Here is a 19,109-nt window from a genome sequence, read left to right as displayed (position 1 = left end):
TGAATCAATACTGAATCGGACCTTATGTGAGTAAGTTTGCAAACTTTGTACTTTAAAATACATACAAATGAGCAGAAGTTTCCTGTATATTATTGTTTATAGGTAGACTATATGAAGATAAATATATATGCTCACTGACATATAGACTACAAGTATGCATTTTCTCAATCTAGTTATCTGCATATATGATGTGGGACAAAGATATATAGAACTGTGTGTGAAACCAGCACACTGATTTTTCAAGGAATCTGGAGTCCTACAAAGAACCTTCTAGCTACAGAGGCCCTATGCATCTATGATTGCTAGCCTAGCCCAGAACCTGAAAGTATGATCAGCACACATGCTACAGATCTTAAATGGGAATGCCCTTTTCAGGTCATGGTTTAGAGAAAACTCTGCTTAATTGAACAGTTTGAGAAGATAGCATATTAGCAGTGAAAAGATTACTCTGCTATAATCACCAGAGAACCCTTACAGATTTTTTTAATGTCCAGTGAAAAAAGTTCCTCCCATACTTCCAATTTCACCTTTAACTTCCTCTGCCTTCTGATCTGTGGAAGCAAATGTAAATGACTACTCAGACTGGGCCTTAATACAGCTTACCTCAGAATTAATCAAAATTAATTCCAGAATGGCTGGAAGGTTTGCACTCCTAATAGGAGCTTCCATACCAGCAATAAAGGGCAACAGGTCAGCTCTCTGTTCGAGGAAACAAAACATCTCAAGACATTAAAACATGCTTGTACAAAATTGTAATATAAAAAATGCCTACAGCATAGGAAGGGAGAACAGGTGGCCAAAAAAAAGTGCCCAGACTACATATACAAGAAAGAAGATTGAGAAAAGTCTATTTTTTCCATCTGCAATATAGTTAAAATAGGTCTGACAAACTATATAGCTGGTACTGGTACACAGGACAGCTAACAAAAGGCAAATCAAAGCAAGAAAAAGTCGTATAACATTAATAACATAGTACTAGATATCTTCAATACACCAGAGTCATTATTGAGAACATTTAAAAAACTGTCAAATTATTAAGGCTTCTATGTAAGCTGTCATGCTAAATGATTTAACTATCACTTCTCTCTCCAACCATCAGTCTTAGAATGTAACAATACCATAGATGACCATGCAAGATCCCTCAACTTAATTTTGGATTTTTTTTTCCTGTCAGTTAGATTTATCTCTTTATACCCAACTCCTGTCTGTAAACCCCTATTAATTCAGATAATTGCTAACATGTGACAAAGCCAGGCCTCACAATAAACACACAGTGTATCTCAAGTTTGTTGTAATTTATTTGTGAGTTATTCTCAAGCAATGTTACAAAACATTTTAATGTCTTGATAAGAAAATAAAATTTAAATAAAAATACATTCAACAATACATCATCATAACACAAATTAAAACTAATGATAATTTACAATCCTAACAGAACTAATTACTGAATAACATCACCTTTCTAGACTAATAAAAATGAAGGCAACTTTTATTATTAATCACCCTATTTGTACCTAATTAAATTCTAGAACACCTACTGCATTTTAAAACATAAAACGAGAAATCAAATCTTCAATGGCCTTTGTTTTTTTTCAGATATTCCAGTACCAAAGAAAAAGTGCATATTTAAGAAAAAATGTTGCAGGAGTATACAAATTAATTTTTCATAAATTTGACTGAAAACAACAGAAAATGGCTCCAAGGAACAGACACTTTGCCACAGGGTTAATCCATATACAGCAAAACCTAACTTTAACACTCAACCACATTCAACTTTGTTTAATGGCAGCTTTTTATTAATGGCAACTAATCAGACCCATTTTACCTTGGCAAAACATTTTTGGCATTACTATGTCCCATCCTGTCTTGTTCGTCATACCCCTAAGCCCCTCCATTTTCAACTGTTGGCAAATAAAAAGTCCCTTAGAATACATCAAATATGTTAAAAAGGAAAAGGCAAAAACAGTTGAGGGGATTAGATGATTGTGATTTTGCAGATGCTAGTACTGAATCACAGATATTCTAAAATAGCCTGTCTGGTGTTAAACCAAGTAGTTATTCTAACAAGTTACATTCATTCCAAAAGAGATTTCAGTCCTGTCTTGCCAACTTGCTTCTATTACAGAAAGCCTCCCTACAACAGTATAATAAACACAGAGTAATATAAACAGCTTACAGTTTCAAACACTGTGGATTTCTATTCTATTTGTAAATTACATTCCTAATTTGGCCAAATCATGATTGTAGAAAAACCAAAAACCACCCAACAAAACAGCAACAAAACACCCCACAGCAAACGCTCCAAAAATAAAAGTACCACATATAGTTATTGTTAAAAATAATATTCCAAGGAGTACCATTGTATTTAATACTGGCGAAGCAAAGTTGCCACAATACCACCTTTGCTTCTTCCTGGTTATATATATACACATGTTCTTTCAGCATAAACCTAACTTCTCAGATGAAGTGAGCAAAAATTAATCTTACTAAAGTCAAGAATGCCAGTTTAAAATTGGGTTAAGTGGCAAATATGAATCCATATAACTAAAGATACAAAAACAGTCACCAAAGCATTGCTTAAAGACAAAACAATGTTGATCATTCAACTGATCATAACAAGCAGATACTACAAAGTATCTAAAAATAATCTGGGATAGTCCAGATATCTAAAGTGCTTTGAGTGATTATAATAGAGATTAATTATTTATTAGATTTGTAGTCAAAAGGTGAACTGGATCTAGTTACTACCTTTACAAAAAAAAAGAAATAAAATCATACATGGGATGATGTAAATTGATCAGTACTTAACCACAATCTGTTCACATTTAAACTTTATCTGTAAGCAAACTTACTTAAAAAGGACATTGCTACCCTGCATTTCTTTTTAGATTAAGAAAAAAATATGTACCTTAAAAAAAATCATAAAGAAAATAGATAGTGGTCTAATGTCACTTTCTATATTACTCACCCCAAATGTAAACAAGAGGTACAGCATAAGTTCCCTGATTTCTTCTTCTTTAGTACTTAAAAGCATAACTAACACTGCTATCTGCTGTCCAGATTATTTGCAGCATACTCCATGATTTTCTAAGACTTCAGCTGCAGATCAGTCAAGTACTGACAACACTTAATACGAGGAAAAAAGTCAAATTAATTGAGTGTGAAGCTTCAGTTCTTTTCCATGTCATGGTATCTTGGGATGTCTATTTCAAGATCTGTATCAGCAGGGCAGGCACTCATGGTAAATTCATGCAAATTTGCAGTGTATATATCAAGAGATGTAATCCAACCAACAAATGCCGTGTGGATTTTCTTCCATTAAAAAGCTTATTTGTTTAGAAAGTTCTTTCCAATAAGACAACAATGGCAAAACAACATTTAGATTTACTCACACCTGTTACTTCCAAGAACCTGGAACTTCAAGTTCTTCAGCAAAATGAGAATAAACCTTAAGACCAGATTTCCAAGTAGGTATTTTTCTATTAAATATTAAATAGATTGTCAACACAACTAGCATTTACATTCATTCTTAAATACTTTGTAAAAATGCATATAATGAATTTAAAAAACCAAAACACCAAAATACTCAAGAACATTTCCAGTTTCTTTTTTCATCCAAGTGTGCCACAGTTTGTTTTGGTTAGGAAACTTTTCCAACAATTGGATTTTCTCTGGAAAAAAAAGAAAATATTATGCATAAATATTTTTAAGGTTAACATTTTCTTGCTAGTTCTCATCACCTAAATTTCAATTTATTAAGCAAACATATTTTCTGCATTATTTCTATCACTAGTGAAGTTTCATGATTTGTGAAAAACCTCATATACTTTCCTGTGAGACCTCTAAATCAAATTCAATTTTTCTAAAAAATCTTGGGTCAAATCCTAAACAAGGCAAACCAAACTGGGGTTTAAGCATTTTTTTTTTTTCCTTCTAGTGAATTAAACCTTATTAATGCAAAGAAGAAATCAGAAAACTGCGTTCCATACATATCAGCTACGACTGAAGAGAATTGAGAGAATCCACTCTGGAACAACAATGTACTCCAAAGAACAGATCTTTTTTTAACTTCACCAGAAACAGTATTTATCATTGAGTATGGCAAGCAAATTACAAACAGTAAATATCCTGCATGAAAAGTATGTTTCTATAGTGTAATTTTTACAATTTTAGATAATGATATTTCAATTATTTCTTAACTGATATTTAAAATTTTGAAAAAATAGAAGGTAGGTAGACAGGGATAAATTCTGCATGCACTTCAGATGTTAAGCTGCAAGGAAATGACAGAAGAATTGTTGCACCTGCTTACAGGAATCTCAGCAGGAACACAGATGAATCCCACACCAGAGGAACTTCTTGTATCTTCTAACAACTGGCAAAAAGCTGCATCACTGCAAATTATGTACCTTATTTCCTCTGTGTCTTTGTGTTGCCTAAATCTACGTTTATCTTAATTATCTATACCTCAACAAGCCTGGCTTTGTTCTACAATTTATTTTTAAAAAAATACACATTTATGTATGTCAAAATTACATTAAGATACTTACTCGCTACCATATTTAGCACTAGATGATCTCTTCTTTTGGTATTTTTCATGGGATTCATTCAGCTTTTCTACTATATCTATTATCTGTTTAAGTGTATGAAAAGTTGCTACAGAATCTTCAATTGTGAAGTTAGAATAGTCATCTGGTTCTTTCCGTGGACCTTGATAGACCGCTATGCTTCCACAAGCCTCTACAAAAATTATCACAATTATCCCAATTAGAATTTAGATAATTTACAAACAGATCTAACTCTTACATAAATGGTGATTCTGAAATGTAAAGTTACTCTAGCTTATACACAAAATGGGTTAAGACAAAAGCAGAAAACAGTATCAACTAGACGTATTTAAAGTTCTGTGGCTTATTCTCTGCTGGTTGTGTTCAGCATCTGGAGGATCCAGCTCTCTCCTGTTCATATTAACAGAAGACCAGTGCTTTCTTGCAATTCAACCATGTTCAACAGAATTCACTCCATAATCAGGAAACGGTGAGCAAAGACAGAAGAGCAACCGGCTATAGTGCAGTCTCTCTGTTTAGGCTATTAAAGATACTTCATATATGCACACTAAATTAGAACAGTGTGCATGCCTGATTTGCTGTAAAGAAATGAATGAAGAATGTCTGATACCAGAGCACTAAAAAGACAGAAAATATAATCTGTGTGTCTACTATCCAATATTTTCAGGTAAATTGTTAAGATATCAAACATGTTACAGGCCTAAATAGAGCTGAATATCAGTATAATTCTCCTGAATTATTATTTGAGTACCTTCCAACTTCTGTAGTTTAGACATGTTGATAGTGAAAAGCGAGTAAATTCTTTCTGTCTCTCTGTCTCCATCAATCTCAATTTGAGTATCAGCAGGAACATCTCTAAAAGGGAAAAAAGAGAAATGGATAGTCAATAGAAGTTATTCTTGAAATGTTTGAAAGCAAGTAAAAAAAAGTTCTGTTTGAAGATACTTAGCTTTTTAGTATGTCTATAACTCAAGACAGTTTCACAACTGCTACAGAAAGCTTAACATTCATTGCAAGTGTTCTATAGAAACAGTTTTGAGGGCAACATATACAGCAAAACTAAAAATCACTTTTTCCAATAGAATTTATTGCTCAGTATGGCAAGAGAAATATATTCCAAAAAGATCAAAGTAAGGTTAATTGTTATTAAATGACAATTAAACACTTCTTTTAAAATCTACTATACTTGAAAGGTAACCAGAACAGAAGGACAAGATAAACCATAACAGTTTAAAAAACCAGAAAGACAAAAACAACCAAAAGTTTAGTAACAGAAATCTTCCGAACTGTTGAGAAACCTAATCTAAGAGTGAACTGAGTAACACGTAGAAAGTATTTTTTAATATTTTCAAAAAGTTATCTTGTAGGACTTACACTAAAGTAGTTTGTAATTTATGCAAACCATCCAGCTAAGGATAAATTTACTTTATAATTTTTCAGAAATCCACACCTTGAAGAAAGGCAATAATGCATTATGAGACATTATTCCTTTTCCTGACATACCCACAAACACCAAATGGTTCATCAGAATCTACATCCAAGATTATTTAGCTCATTTTCTTAGTACACTATGTTTTAAAATATGTGAGGTTAAAATAAAAAAGTGACTGTTTTAAACAAGACAATGCTATCAGGGAAACAGACAGACTTCCAGGCTGAGCTCTCTGCAGCAAGGTATTTCAATTATTGCTTATACAGATGACCTAGGCATGTCATATTTCTGCATTCAACTTGGCATCTGAATAAACTTTTTAGTAGCATAACTTGTTAAAGTAGACTGGGAAAGCCTTGCCTTCAGATTTACAAGTTGTATCTTGAATCATACATTACCTGTCCTACAAAATATATGTGTTTTCATTTGAGAAACAACTTACGCAGTACAACGAGCACAGCCCACTGTGTTCTCTATTGTAGCCTTGCAGCAAAGCCAGTTCCCATTCAGAAAAGCAGAAGGATGGTAAAAACTAAGCCTCTTCTGGTTGCATCTCGTTACTCGGCAAAGAGCTTCTATCCACTCACTAGCTTCTACACAGTTATTTGCTTGGATATAGAGTGGCTTTTCTCCATGTAGTACTTGAAACATCTGTAGAAGGAACGCAAAATCATTCTGTCAGTAAAAAGCCTTGTTACTGAGCAACTTTGTGTAAATCAAAATAAATTTCAAAACTCCAGCAATACAAAGCAGCCAAATTAAGACAGAAAATGAGACAAGGGAGAAAGGAAGACTTTCCACCTCTTTCATTTTACTGCACAGCCCTATTTAGGGGAAAAACCAGAACAAAACAGCTCCCTGTGTTCTGCCTACACCATTTCCTCATCCAAAAGAAAAAAAAAAAAAAAAGCCCTAAAGAATGAGAGCATGATGCCTTTTCTGTCCTCTTCATTCACATATCTTTAAATGTGACCTCATACTTCATTCATTAACCATCCTCAGCCTAAGTAACAGCTGTACTTTTTTCACTGCCTCAGAATTTTGTCCTGAAATAACAGAAATATTGATGTGGTACAGGTCCAGAATGAGGCTGTGAGCACAAACAACTGGTCTCAGCTGATGAAGGTATTGTAGGAAGTCTTCATCAAAAAGAATAAATATGTTTGGTAATATTATATTTCTATGTAATTCATATTACTAACACCTTACATAAAAGTGCTTTGTAAAACGTCACAGTAGTTTTAACCTTCATTCCAGAAGTTTGGAAATAAGGGCAGATATCATAAAATCAGTGAGAAAAGTTGGTGCAGAGATTCAAGTCTCCAGGTTAAGTCCCAGGTTCAGAGTATTTGGAAATACTACATACAGCTTTTTATTCTTGATCCAAAAATTATTTTTTGCTTAAGTGTTTAGTAACAGGGTTTCAGTAACTCTATAAACTAATGACAATCTTTTATTTAAAGACCACATCAGGAATTACATAAAAACTATATTTTAACTCACATTTTTCTTGTTGAAGGAGCTCTCATCAAGTTTCTCCACTGCAAGTATGTTTTTGATTGGAATAGTGAAAATTGGCTCTTTATCTGCAAAAAATGGTAAACAAATGAGTGTGTTTTTTAAAAACAGTTTTATAATCTGAGTGAACCAATGCTGTAAGTTAAGTTCTCAAAATGTGCATTATTGAGAAAATGTACATGAATCAGAAGCATTTTGTAATCAGGACAAAGGCAACTAAAAACGTTATCATATGTACTTTAAGAAAAGGGAAGAATTATGCATTTTAGACAGCACAAACCAGATGCAAACACATAGAAAACATAGAGAAAATAAAAATAATTCTAAAATAACCACAATTTACCTTGTTGTTTGTGGTAGGTGAATTCTCTACTTGTGAGACAGAACCACCGCTTCTTGAAATTCTTTTTACCAATCCGAGTCCTTCCCTGAGCTCTTTTGTACATTTCTCTGTAAAGACAGAATCACACGAAATGCAACCATTAGTCTTCAGAAGAGCTTTCAAAACCATTTATTGAGGTAACACGTTATTATTATTCATCATGCAGCAACTTAAAAATCTACTTCATTGTAGATATTAGTCATTCAAAATAGATTAAAATTACCTCCCAATATGGTGATCATGTACAGGGTTCCATAAACAGGAAACGAGTTTGAAAAATATGCAATCCAGACTCTTGTTTGCAGCAGTAAATTTGGAGTGGGTATTTATTTATTTGGATCCAAAACTCCAAATTTTCCCAAAAGGGAGTAAGGTGTATCCAACTACAAGATTCTCTCTTTCCTGCCACTTTCCACATGCGAATGTACTTGGCCTTATTTGGATCAGAAACTAAATATAAATGAAACTACACTGAACATGACTCAATAGCAAGGGTAGATGCAAACCATATGCAGTACACTGAGTATATTCACTGGCAACTGGGGGGTTTTGGTTTGGTTTTTTTGCTTTGTTTTTTTAACAGCCATCAATTTATAGTATCAATTAGCTTCCAAATTGCTATAACTGTTGATCCACTACAACTGTCATCTTCATTTCTATTTAGAATTTTAATAAGAGATACATTTCTTCCTTGTTTGAAATTTGTATGCTTGTTTCACAGAAGAATCTTTATTTGCTATGAAACTGCTTCTCAGATTTTTTCCCCATAAATGTTGTTTGAATTAATTCATCGGCTATTCCTGATCTACATTAAAAAAACAAGACAGTTAATTTCTTAGAAAGATAAATTTTTATAAAGACATTCTATCATTTACTGTTAAATATTCCAATTATATGGTAATTTTTTCTCCTACTTTAAAGGCAGAACAATTAGCTGTCTGGGGTTAAACAGCATGCAAAGTAACTTCAATTTAAAGTAGTATGTTCTTTTAAATACACTTTCACAATCCTGAATAAACTATCACAGAGCACATACACTGAATTGTAACGGAAATGCAAGCAGGCTTTAATAGGTTTTAAGCTACTTTTCGTTATGTTTTCCAAGGTATTAAAAGATCAGTTATGAAAGTTTACAGCTGTTGGTTTAAACTAGGTCTGCAAACTAACAAAGAATTATCACAAAATACGAGTATAATAATTTCTACATTATATCAAACATTTTAATAAGCACTAATCTTGTAGTAATGAAAAAAACAGTAAAGTCAAATCTGTTTTGCACAATACAGATTTAAGATGTATTTACCCTTCTTTTAGATGTACTGGCTCACTCAGACCACTGGGCTCTCTACTTTCAGTAGAGGAAACATCATCTAGGAACTTAAAGAAAAATACACAGATAATATATACTGTTCAAAAACAGAACAGCCAAAAATTCTTTTGAAAATATACATGTATATTTTCTCCTGGAATAGAACGATTACTTCATGCAACAGATGAAACGAAAAAATATATTGGAGAGAATTGGAACAACATAACAAGGGATGTCCAAAAGTCACACAAAGATTTCTGTAATTAGCTCCTAAAAAACATATCTAATAAAGTCTGTTTCAAAAAATTTAATTTTTTTAAAAAAACTAAATCAGCTTACTCCACTACGTATAACTCTTGTGTATCCAACTGTGTGGATTTTGTTGGGGTTTTTTAATATGACTGAAATGGATCACAATCTTTCTCTCTAGTAGAAAACTGGACAGTAACACAGCCTTCTAATAATTAAGACTGATCAAATACATTAACCATTAAAAAAATGTAGTTGAAAAGTACCTTTTTAACAGATTCTGTAAATTTTTCTTCTTGAAATGTTTTGAAAAACTCACACATAAATGTCTCCTTGAAACTTGACTGAAAGAAAAGGTATATTGACTTAAATAAACTTTCAAAGACTGTTGTCTATGAAATGAGAAAGAATTTTAGTAGCCTTACAAGCTTGCTTTTGGTCAAACTTCCCCAACTCCCCAAAGTCTGGATGGCTTTTGATATAAGAGTTAATGTTCTAGAAGTCTGTGTATCCTAAAACAAAGAAACAAAATTCAGAAGTTATATTTTTGCACAATTCCATGTAAAACTTTAAAGAAAATGTCAGAAAATCATTACATAATGTGGTAAATCTGCAACACCTTCATTCCTTTTCTTCTTCACCCAAAGAGACAAAATCCATGTGCAGTGTCATCCTCTGTTAGTACTTGTGCTTTGTGAATAAATTTTATAAGCTACCATACAGTGTTGAATATTTTAGCTGCTACCACCAGAATTAAATATTACTACTTGGAAATGTAATTTTACCTATAAAACATCTCAAACCCCTCAAATCCTATAATTGACACTACAGATCTAATGCTTCTGAACTATTCAAAAACTTAACACTAAACATAATTAACTATTGCTGGACAAATGGCAGAAACTGTCATAACACAAAGTGAACTTAAAACTTCATCTTTAACACATTTGCTTTATTTGCTGCCTCACTGCTTGCATTTTAGTACAGATTTAGAAACACAGACACAGAAAGGGGCTTTGCTGTTTCCTTTAAAATGTTTAACCCTCAAGTGGAAAAATCCTGTAATCTTTTTTACTCAAAATGGATAATGTCAAAGGAATGAATTTAAGCAGACTTTTATCTTTTGAAAGCACAGAACACATAAGTAGATAAAATAAGCTAATAAAGATAACCTCTGGAACAGAAGATTTCATACCTATTTTGTATTTTATGTGAAAATAATACACTACTTTTTTCTTATCTCCATATTCCTGTCTTTTAAGGTTTTTTTAATGCAGATCTACTTGACAATTCAAAAACTGAAAATGGAAGATATGGCAACCCACTGCAACCAGTGGAGCCCAGAATAAATATGCAGACCAATTACTGGGTAATTCTACAACCTCTGTTTAAGACACAAACGGAGAATTTTTTTTAAAGTGTAAGTGACATCTGGATATTTAACTTGCACAGGAGAAAGAACCAATGTAGTTTAAGCATATGCCTTAAAAACCCCTCAGTCGTGTTACCATTCTAACAAAGCAGCACGTTCCCAAAAAAGGCACAGTGCCTTTAAGATCAACAGTTTTTCTGCATCATTTGAGAACACTCTGTAAAGACTGAGGAATTTGATGCTTAAAGAATTGCTAATGTATTAGTTCCTTTGCTGAGGTATGAAATTGAAAACTCAACCTAGAGACATGTAGTAATCTCATTTCCCAGTTACAGACCCACTGAAAGTAACTTACACCTTCCCAGATAAACACATCTGACAGTTATGAATAAAACAGAACAAAGCTTCACAAAACTTACTGGATGATGAGGTCGTAAATGAAAAGTATGAGGTGAGACTACGGCTACAGCAAAGAAACGAAGAAACACAAAGCTGCTCACTGCAGAATACTGTACATGAGGGTCATCTGCAGAGAAAAATCATGAAATGTAACATGCACTGAACTTAACAGGAAATAATGAAGACAGTCAACACAAAAATCCCTAAGAATATAACATCAGAGGAGACATTTACATTTTAAAACAGAATAGAAAAATCAATGAAGTGCATGAAATGAGAAAGATGATCATGATAAGAAATGTTCTACTCATAACGGAGAGTTTATGTCTCTGAGAAGAAGTTTTGTTCTCATAAAACCAGCTCATCAGCTCCTCTAACAGGAACAATGAGATTATTGCAAGTGTTTATACAGTGTTCATTAGGTACAGCTGTATACACACTGGACCAAAAGAGAAAATAGTGTAGCAGTTACCTTTAAACACTAGGACTATCAGGTTTATTTATCCGTAAAGCTAATCACTGATCAACTCAAATACATTAATACTCCAAAACATATGCAGTCAACGTATAAGAGCAACTTTAACTCCAATTCTGAGTCATAAAACCATAGTGTTATATAATTTTCATGCTGTAAATTAGGATTTTCTCATTTAATATTTTGTGTATATTTACACCTTTATACTGGGAAATACAGTGGGATCACATTCTTACTCTAGTGACTACTTCAGTCTGATCTGTCTGGGAAGTCAGCTATTCTGAAAGCTGTCTTAACTAGAGGAATTTAATACTGACTGTCTTAACTAGGTGATTTTATGGCATCAGTTCCAGTGACAAACATGAACCAGAGAAAGACTCCAGATTATGAGAATCAGGTTCTTAATTTCAGGTTCTAATTGACTGAAGTATAAGAGTATTTTAGACCCACCACATTATTTCTGTATTAAAACCATTCTGAAAGAATAAAACTGTTCTAATACTGGTCACATTGCAAACACATTAAATATTTTACATTACCTACCCTCCTCAAAACAACCCGTAAGTAGTAAAGCTAACTTCATAGAAGTTATAAATGTGCTAGTCAGTCATGGCTGCAGTTCACATTAGTTAAGATGTAAATATTGAATTTATTTCCAGATTTACATCTTACTTCTATAGAAGCTATAAAGAGATCACCTCTTCCCAATTCTACGTATCTTCCAACTAAATCACTTCTTGTATTACTTGTGTTTTTCTTCTAGTATCTCATACTTTTAGTGACTTATTTGCTGCTGTCTTGCAGTGTTTCTGACCTGCTACATTTTTGTATCAGAAAACACAAAAATTCTTACTGACTGACCACAAGGCTTTACTATAATTTACAGACTGACAGAAAAACAAATGCCTGACTGTCAAGGTAAGAAGTTCAGGGAACAGCTTTGGACAAGGCAAGAACTTTAACAATCCCTATAAGGTAACTGCAGAAGTATTTCACTCTGAACACCATTTTCAAAAGTTTTTAAAGAACACTTACTTGGAAATCTTTTGGCAGCTAGATGCCTCAAAGAATAAAAAACATCACACATTAGGGTAGGACAACTTATACTTGACCGCACAATTTCACGGAATACTTTGTCTACATAATAGCGTAGATTTTCCTGCAATTATGAAAAAAGGGTTTTTTTTCAGACCATTAACATTTTCATTTCTGTTTTTTTTCCTGAATACAAACATAACACTACAATTCCTTTTTTCAAAACCCTGACTGTTCAATTATGTATTTTAGTACAGTACATATTTTAAAAAGCCTCATACTATTTATATGGGATTACTAGTGTTAAAAGATAGTTTAATGATATTCATTTACATTAAAGTATCTAAGCAGTGTCTGGCAATATACAACTACTTATCAAAACCGGTTTTTGTAATTTGACAACACCACGTTACAAGGAAGGAGCACTTCCCATGCACACCTAGTGAATGTTAAGTGTGTTGCAGCAACTATTGCCTTAAACGTCATCCTCTAGTAACAAGCAAGCAAAAAGTCAATGAAAACTATTAAAAGAGTCCTAACTAGGTACTTCATCATCTAGATGCTAAGTCAGGAATCTCAACAGCCAATAAATTGGTAAGGAAGACTGTTATCCTTTGTTTAGTTTCTCCTCCCTATTCCATTTTCCAGTGGGCTTTTCCTTTGCAGTTTTCATAAACAGGGATAAGAACATACAATTTTTCCTTTGTTTACTGTGGAATCAGAATTCTACTGCTACTGTAAGTTACTCATTTTCCATTACACAAAGCTGCTTTTAAAAAATGTTTTTCTCTCAGATTCTGAGAAAGTTTAAATTAGGAAAAACTCACCATATTTATTTCTACATTATCCCCTTCTCTTAATTTGATGGGATCTATTTCACAGGGTTTAGGAGACTCACATATCTGAAACAAACAAAGAAAACAATAGGAGATCAATTTTTCAGACAAAAAGCATGGAAATGCACCTATTTAAAACAAGATTCTGTCCTTAGATTTTAGGGGAAAAACTCTAAATAGGTTCTAACTATCCATAACAGCATGTCATCATCATTCTCGCTTTTGTGTATGCCTTTTTAAATGGATCAATTACATAAAGCATCATGTGGGTAAATTCTAAAATGTATTAGGAGGCTGGAGCAACTGTCACTGTTTATTTTCAAGCATCTGGAACATAAATAACAAAAAGCATCTCCTCCCACTAAACTTAACCAATTATTGCTCAATTTGACTTTCTTCTAGAATTCCCCCACTTAAGTGATTACTACCACACAGGGAGCTGTAAGAATGCCTGTCAAAGAGACAGAATATCTCAGTGGTCTAAGTGTCCTGAAAAAAGTTTCAGTAGTATAACCTACCTCATCAATCACAGGTTTCAAAGTAACCTTTAAGTAGTGCTTCCCCACTATTTTCATCATTTCATCTACACACCGAGTTGCTAATGAGTTGCCTCTGAAGACTGTGTTTGCTTCTCTGGAAGAAAATAATTTAAACAGAAAAAAAAATAAGCTCAGTTACAGAATCTGATGCATACTTTATCTTGCTATTAAATAATGAATTTTTTGAAAACATTTTTTCATGTATTTCAGTCAGAAACTCCAGAACCTAGATACCCAGTTTGCAATGGCACTCTGAAACAGAGAGTAACAAGAACATTACAGCTATTACCAAAACCAGGAACATAAATAAAATCATAAGGAAAAATCTAAGAAATTTTAGACAAAGGAAACTAAAATCCAGTGCTGAATGTGAGAGAGAAAATTGGAGAAAATTCCCAAATAATTAAGGCTTGTACTTCACCAATATACAATTCTTCCTCCAGTAGTCCTAGTGAAAAAAAAAATCTTAAAGGTACAATAAATAACATACTGCTACACTACCCTGATAAACCCAAACACTTTAACCAAAACATATTTAATTTAGGATTATGCTTTTTATTCATTATAGCTGTTGAAGAAAAGTGAGAGCCAGCTGTGTAAAGTCTTTCTAATCTGAGAGATTTAGTTTAATCTTTCTTTGTTACAGTTCAATTATAACTGAAAGGAATGTGTGTACTAAAATGCAGTTGAGAAAATTATTTTCCATGAGTCACTTTCTTCTACACAGCTAAACGGTCTCACCTTATTTAAATCTGGGGTAACTCAGCTTTGAAATAACCATCCTGCAGTGACAAAATCCCTTCCACATCTCAATAGGACCTGACTCAGCACCTCAGTGGCCACTACTTAATTTCTCTCCTAACCACAGAGCTGCAAATTCACAGGCCATACACTGCTATGTGGAAAAACTCCTGTGCTTGCTACTTTCAAGGCATTCAGGACACATACTTACGAGGCATCTTTGCAGGAAAAAAAGTACCCCTCATTTAAATCACATACTAAAGGAAACAGGGTAAGATTCTCAGCAATTTAAAAAATGTTAAGTACCAGTCTAATGACCAGTAAAATTTGAAGAGTGGCCAAATTATGACATTTAAAAATAAAAACCATGTGCTCTTAGACACAACTCCAGATTGCTAGCTTATATTTAGCTGTATACAAGATCCAAGAAAATTTTACCAAATAGCACATACTGAGTCTCAGTTTCAATGTAATTTTAATTAATGTTTTTACAAACTATTGAAAGACAAATGTCTTCAGTCAATTTTACATAACGAAAGAAAAAAAAAATCTATTTGTTTACTTATTGATGTCAGATCATGAAGCCCTTTGAGACTCTAAGAAAAATTTAAGAAGGCATGATACCACTAAACATGAAATACATACTGGGTGTCCTTCAGATCTAGTTCTGCTACTGCAGCAATAAATGGAACTAGCTTATGGTGGTGTAGCAACAATCGTACAAGAGGCAGAACAGCATCATACTTGTCTCGACACACTTCACTCAGTATGTAGGCAGCAGATGCAGAAATTGGCTGTGAGAAAGCAGAACATGAAATAATGAAGTAGTTAAATTTCTTCATGTATTTGTAAAAGAACTGATCAAATCCAACAAGACTACAGACACAGCTTCTTAACAGAAAGTTTCAACATTTACTGTATAAAAAGCTAAAAGTTTCCATTCTACAGAAATACTTAACTGAAAATTGGTATTATCTACTCTGTACTTGACATTTAAGAAAGAAATTCAGTATCTACTCACTCTTGTCATTCTCCCTAAAGGGTTAGAGTATGGTTTTGTCACAAATCCAAGTAGGAGGCAGTAAGCAATTGCTTTACTATATATCTTTATAAGATTTTTAAAACTATGACCAGAGAAAACAGAGTGTTGAGAAGAGCAACCAATGAGAAGAAAGTATTTTCTCTCTTCCAGTCACACAGCATAGATTATTTCACTGTTTCTGCTGCTTCTTCTAAAATAAGAAGAAAATCTTACTACTTTGGAGCAGAGGTAAATATAAGCTGCTCATCTACAAGTAACTAATGTGAAGGAACAAAAAAAATCTCTAGTTCATAATTCACATTGTCTCATAAAGATTGCATAATCCATTTTAAATTTTCATTTTAGAAGTGATTTTCAACAGAAGTACCTGAACATCTGATGATTTTAGCAGCAAGTTTCTTAGAGAAATGTAGTACTCAGATGGAAGCACACAGTCTTCAGTGTAACAGATATTTAATCTAAGTGATCCCAAATCATCATTTTTAGAAGACTTGTTTCCGTTTTCTCTTGGTTGAAGTAAGTACCTGAAAGCAACAGGGTAATTCTAAAATATCAGAGTCACATTTCATTAATTTGACTAATTCTACAATAAAGCAAAGTATCACATTTAACTATTTCAGTATACATAGAATCTGAAAAGCAGCTTTTGATGCACCTTTAGCACATAATGACACATATATTTATTTTTTTGTCTCTTTCCGAACAGTGAAATAGGATATAATGCTTGTAGCTCAACTAGGATAGCAAGAATAGTTACAAACTACATTGGACCTTCTCATTTTACATCTAGGTTATATTTAGGGTCTTGGACACTGCAGATGGAACAGCTAGTGTCAAAAATTTAAATGGTCTAATCTGAAACCAGTAACAATACGTAATTTTAACAGACTGTATTCCTGAGAAAAAAAATCAAAGGAAAAAAAACTATGCTTTTTTCCCTATTCTCAATACTAAATATACTAAACAATTCGTCATTGGTTTTTGCTGTAGTTCGTCTATATTCCAACAGGAGGTGCAGCACTACAAAAATTTTAACAGCTTAAGTTGTGTCACAGTATAGTTTCAACATTCAGCCCAACAAACTAAAATCGTATCTTTTCTTAAATAAATGATTGTAAAACAGTATTTGAAGTCTGATCTCCTGATTGTAGAAGTACAAATATAATCAGATGCATTGCCCATGACAGCGTCGAGAACCTCTACTTGACAGCATGACTCAGGTTTATCTTACCCATGTTTAGTACTAGTGATATTGTTTTATCTGCTACTTCAGCTGTATTCGAAGTTTTTTTAATGTAAATTAGTAATAATAGAAAAAGTTGGTTATTTTAAAATCACAGAACTGTTTTTGATCAGCAGATCATAATTGGATGTGAGGATGTTCAATACAAGGTATGCCTACAAAGTAGATTAGCAGACAAGCCTCTACTAACGCTTCAAGTGAACTGGACATGAGTTAGGTCAGTTCAAAAAACTACACGAACACAATACACTGGTAATGAGTCCATGCTCGTATAACCTTTCTCTTAGCAGGTTGTTAACAGAGGCGTGTCATTATGTTAATACGGACATACAGCTTTTTACCAGTTCAGAGCACTTGCAGAACAAGCCTGTATCTGCAATACACCATGTCAAAAACAGAGAATACTGACGCAAATGTTCAATCTGAGAAGTTCCAGGTTCGATGGTTAGGCTGAAAAGCATACATGGATCACTAAAATCCAGTAAGCTGACTGAAAGATAGTTACGCTCAGTCTTCCCTTTCTTCACTCTCTGCACCTTCCCCTCAAACATGTGAACTATTTTGTGGGAGTGGGCAGACTGGGGGAAGAGCTAGATGTACCCTCTGGCAAGTTTAATTTACTGAGAAAGGCAACACTCTAGAAAGACATTTTACCTAGACTAGAACAGGAAGACATATTTTAACGGATAGTTAGAGTAAAACAGCTTTTGCAAAGGAAGATCTGTAAGATAGAAGCAAATTAACTTCTGAGCCACCATTTCTCACCATGCTTGAAAGGAATCATTTCTTAACACCTTCACAGGAACTTTAATTTCTCCTAGAAAGACGTCTTGTACCAAATTTCCATTATTCCATAGGTCAACCCTGGAAATAAAAATGTTGCTTAATTTTTTTTTCTCCCAGAGAGAAATAAAAATCTTCAAGTTAACAGTAACTGCCTTACAGCACTAATCCACATGCATGCAGGCAGAAAATGTTAGAAATCTCACTCCACTCTAATTAAATCAAGAGGAATCGAGTGGCTTATTAACCCATAAACAACAGATAAAGGAACAAACAGTGAAAGTTAGACTCGCAGACCTTGCATCAGTAAATAAAAGTGATATTGGCAACATATATGTATTCTGAGCAATCTCCACCCCCAAAACTGTGCATATTTCTTCTCAGATAATCCAAGTGAACTCTTCAACCAATATATTTACATGTCCCTATCTAATTGCTGGAATTTGGCACACTGCAATGTCACACCAACACATGCGCTTGTTTTTCCAAACAGCAGCTCGTATGCTTACAACCTCGAAAGGAATCACAGACTCCAGACATGCACCTTGGGTTGTTTCTATTACTTCTTACCTCTCTGACATTTCTGACAGACAGCAGTTGTTAAGAAGAACAAAAAAAATTAATACTAGATTTGTTGGGGCATGACTATTTTTCTAAATATATTTGCATCTATAATGAAATATACAATTCTAATTAAGATATTAATGAAGCTCATAGTTAAAAATGCACATACCAAGTCAGTTCTATAATGGCTATTAAAACTAACCACTGAATTTTTCTTCTGATCCCTGTTAGGAAATATATGCTACCCTTGAAGACTTTTTGCCATTCAGCAGATTTGGTGCATGTATGTGCATGAGCACAATAAAGAAAAGAAACTAAGTACAGGGGCTCTAAACAGTTTTAACTACACAGCATGAATACAGACAGACTTGCTCTAAGGGTGAAGGAGCAGAAAAGGGGAACATACTTTGAAGTATTATTTGCATTTGCAAGGAAAAGATGCAACACATGTTCCTCTAAGAACTGATGCAAAATCACAGGAATCTCATAAAAGCTTTTCCCCCTCTTAAAACAGTCAACTACATTTGAAACCACAGACTAGCATCGAGTATGCTGTTATGCTTCAGTACAAGTTCTATTACCAATATTCTGCCCAAACTAATATGTATTGATAGGAGGTCCT

At 33.5% G+C, this 19,109-nt stretch overlaps 1 protein-coding gene across 4 annotated transcripts in view; it reads right to left on the bottom strand.

Annotated features, from left to right (window-relative positions):
- Window positions 1–1,280: 1,280 nt before the first annotated feature.
- The window catches only part of RASA2 (RAS p21 protein activator 2), a 49,619-nt gene continuing 31,790 nt past the window's right edge, over window positions 1,281–19,109 (bottom strand). For 3 of the 4 annotated variants that reach the window (XM_074912106.1, XM_074912107.1, XM_074912108.1), the window contains 16 exons: window positions 17,906–18,004; window positions 16,265–16,421; window positions 15,501–15,649; window positions 14,094–14,208; window positions 13,567–13,641; window positions 12,740–12,863; window positions 11,250–11,356; window positions 9,884–9,970; window positions 9,725–9,802; window positions 9,204–9,277; window positions 7,862–7,968; window positions 7,504–7,586; window positions 6,443–6,651; window positions 5,320–5,423; window positions 4,551–4,740; window positions 1,281–3,671 (listed from right to left, as the gene is read on the bottom strand). In XM_074912106.1, coding sequence (XP_074768207.1) covers window positions 3,641–3,671; window positions 4,551–4,740; window positions 5,320–5,423; window positions 6,443–6,651; window positions 7,504–7,586; window positions 7,862–7,968; window positions 9,204–9,277; window positions 9,725–9,802; window positions 9,884–9,970; window positions 11,250–11,356; window positions 12,740–12,863; window positions 13,567–13,641; window positions 14,094–14,208; window positions 15,501–15,649; window positions 16,265–16,421; window positions 17,906–18,004 — 1,789 coding nt within the window. In that variant the 3' untranslated portion in view covers window positions 1,281–3,640. Of the gene's footprint in view, window positions 3,672–4,550; window positions 4,741–5,319; window positions 5,424–6,442; window positions 6,652–7,503; window positions 7,587–7,861; window positions 7,969–9,203; window positions 9,278–9,724; window positions 9,803–9,883; window positions 9,971–11,249; window positions 11,357–12,739; window positions 12,864–13,566; window positions 13,642–14,093; window positions 14,209–15,500; window positions 15,650–16,264; window positions 16,422–17,905; window positions 18,005–18,493; window positions 18,507–19,109 lie in introns of all 4 variants that reach the window. The other variant, XM_074912109.1, reaches the window with a different exon arrangement.

The sequence above is a fragment of the Athene noctua genome, chromosome 8, assembly GCF_965140245.1.
Source record: "Athene noctua chromosome 8, bAthNoc1.hap1.1, whole genome shotgun sequence".
NCBI lineage: Eukaryota > Metazoa > Chordata > Aves > Strigiformes > Strigidae > Athene > Athene noctua.
The sequence above is the reverse complement of the archived record's forward strand: the minus strand, read 5'-3'. Positions and strand labels throughout refer to the sequence as shown.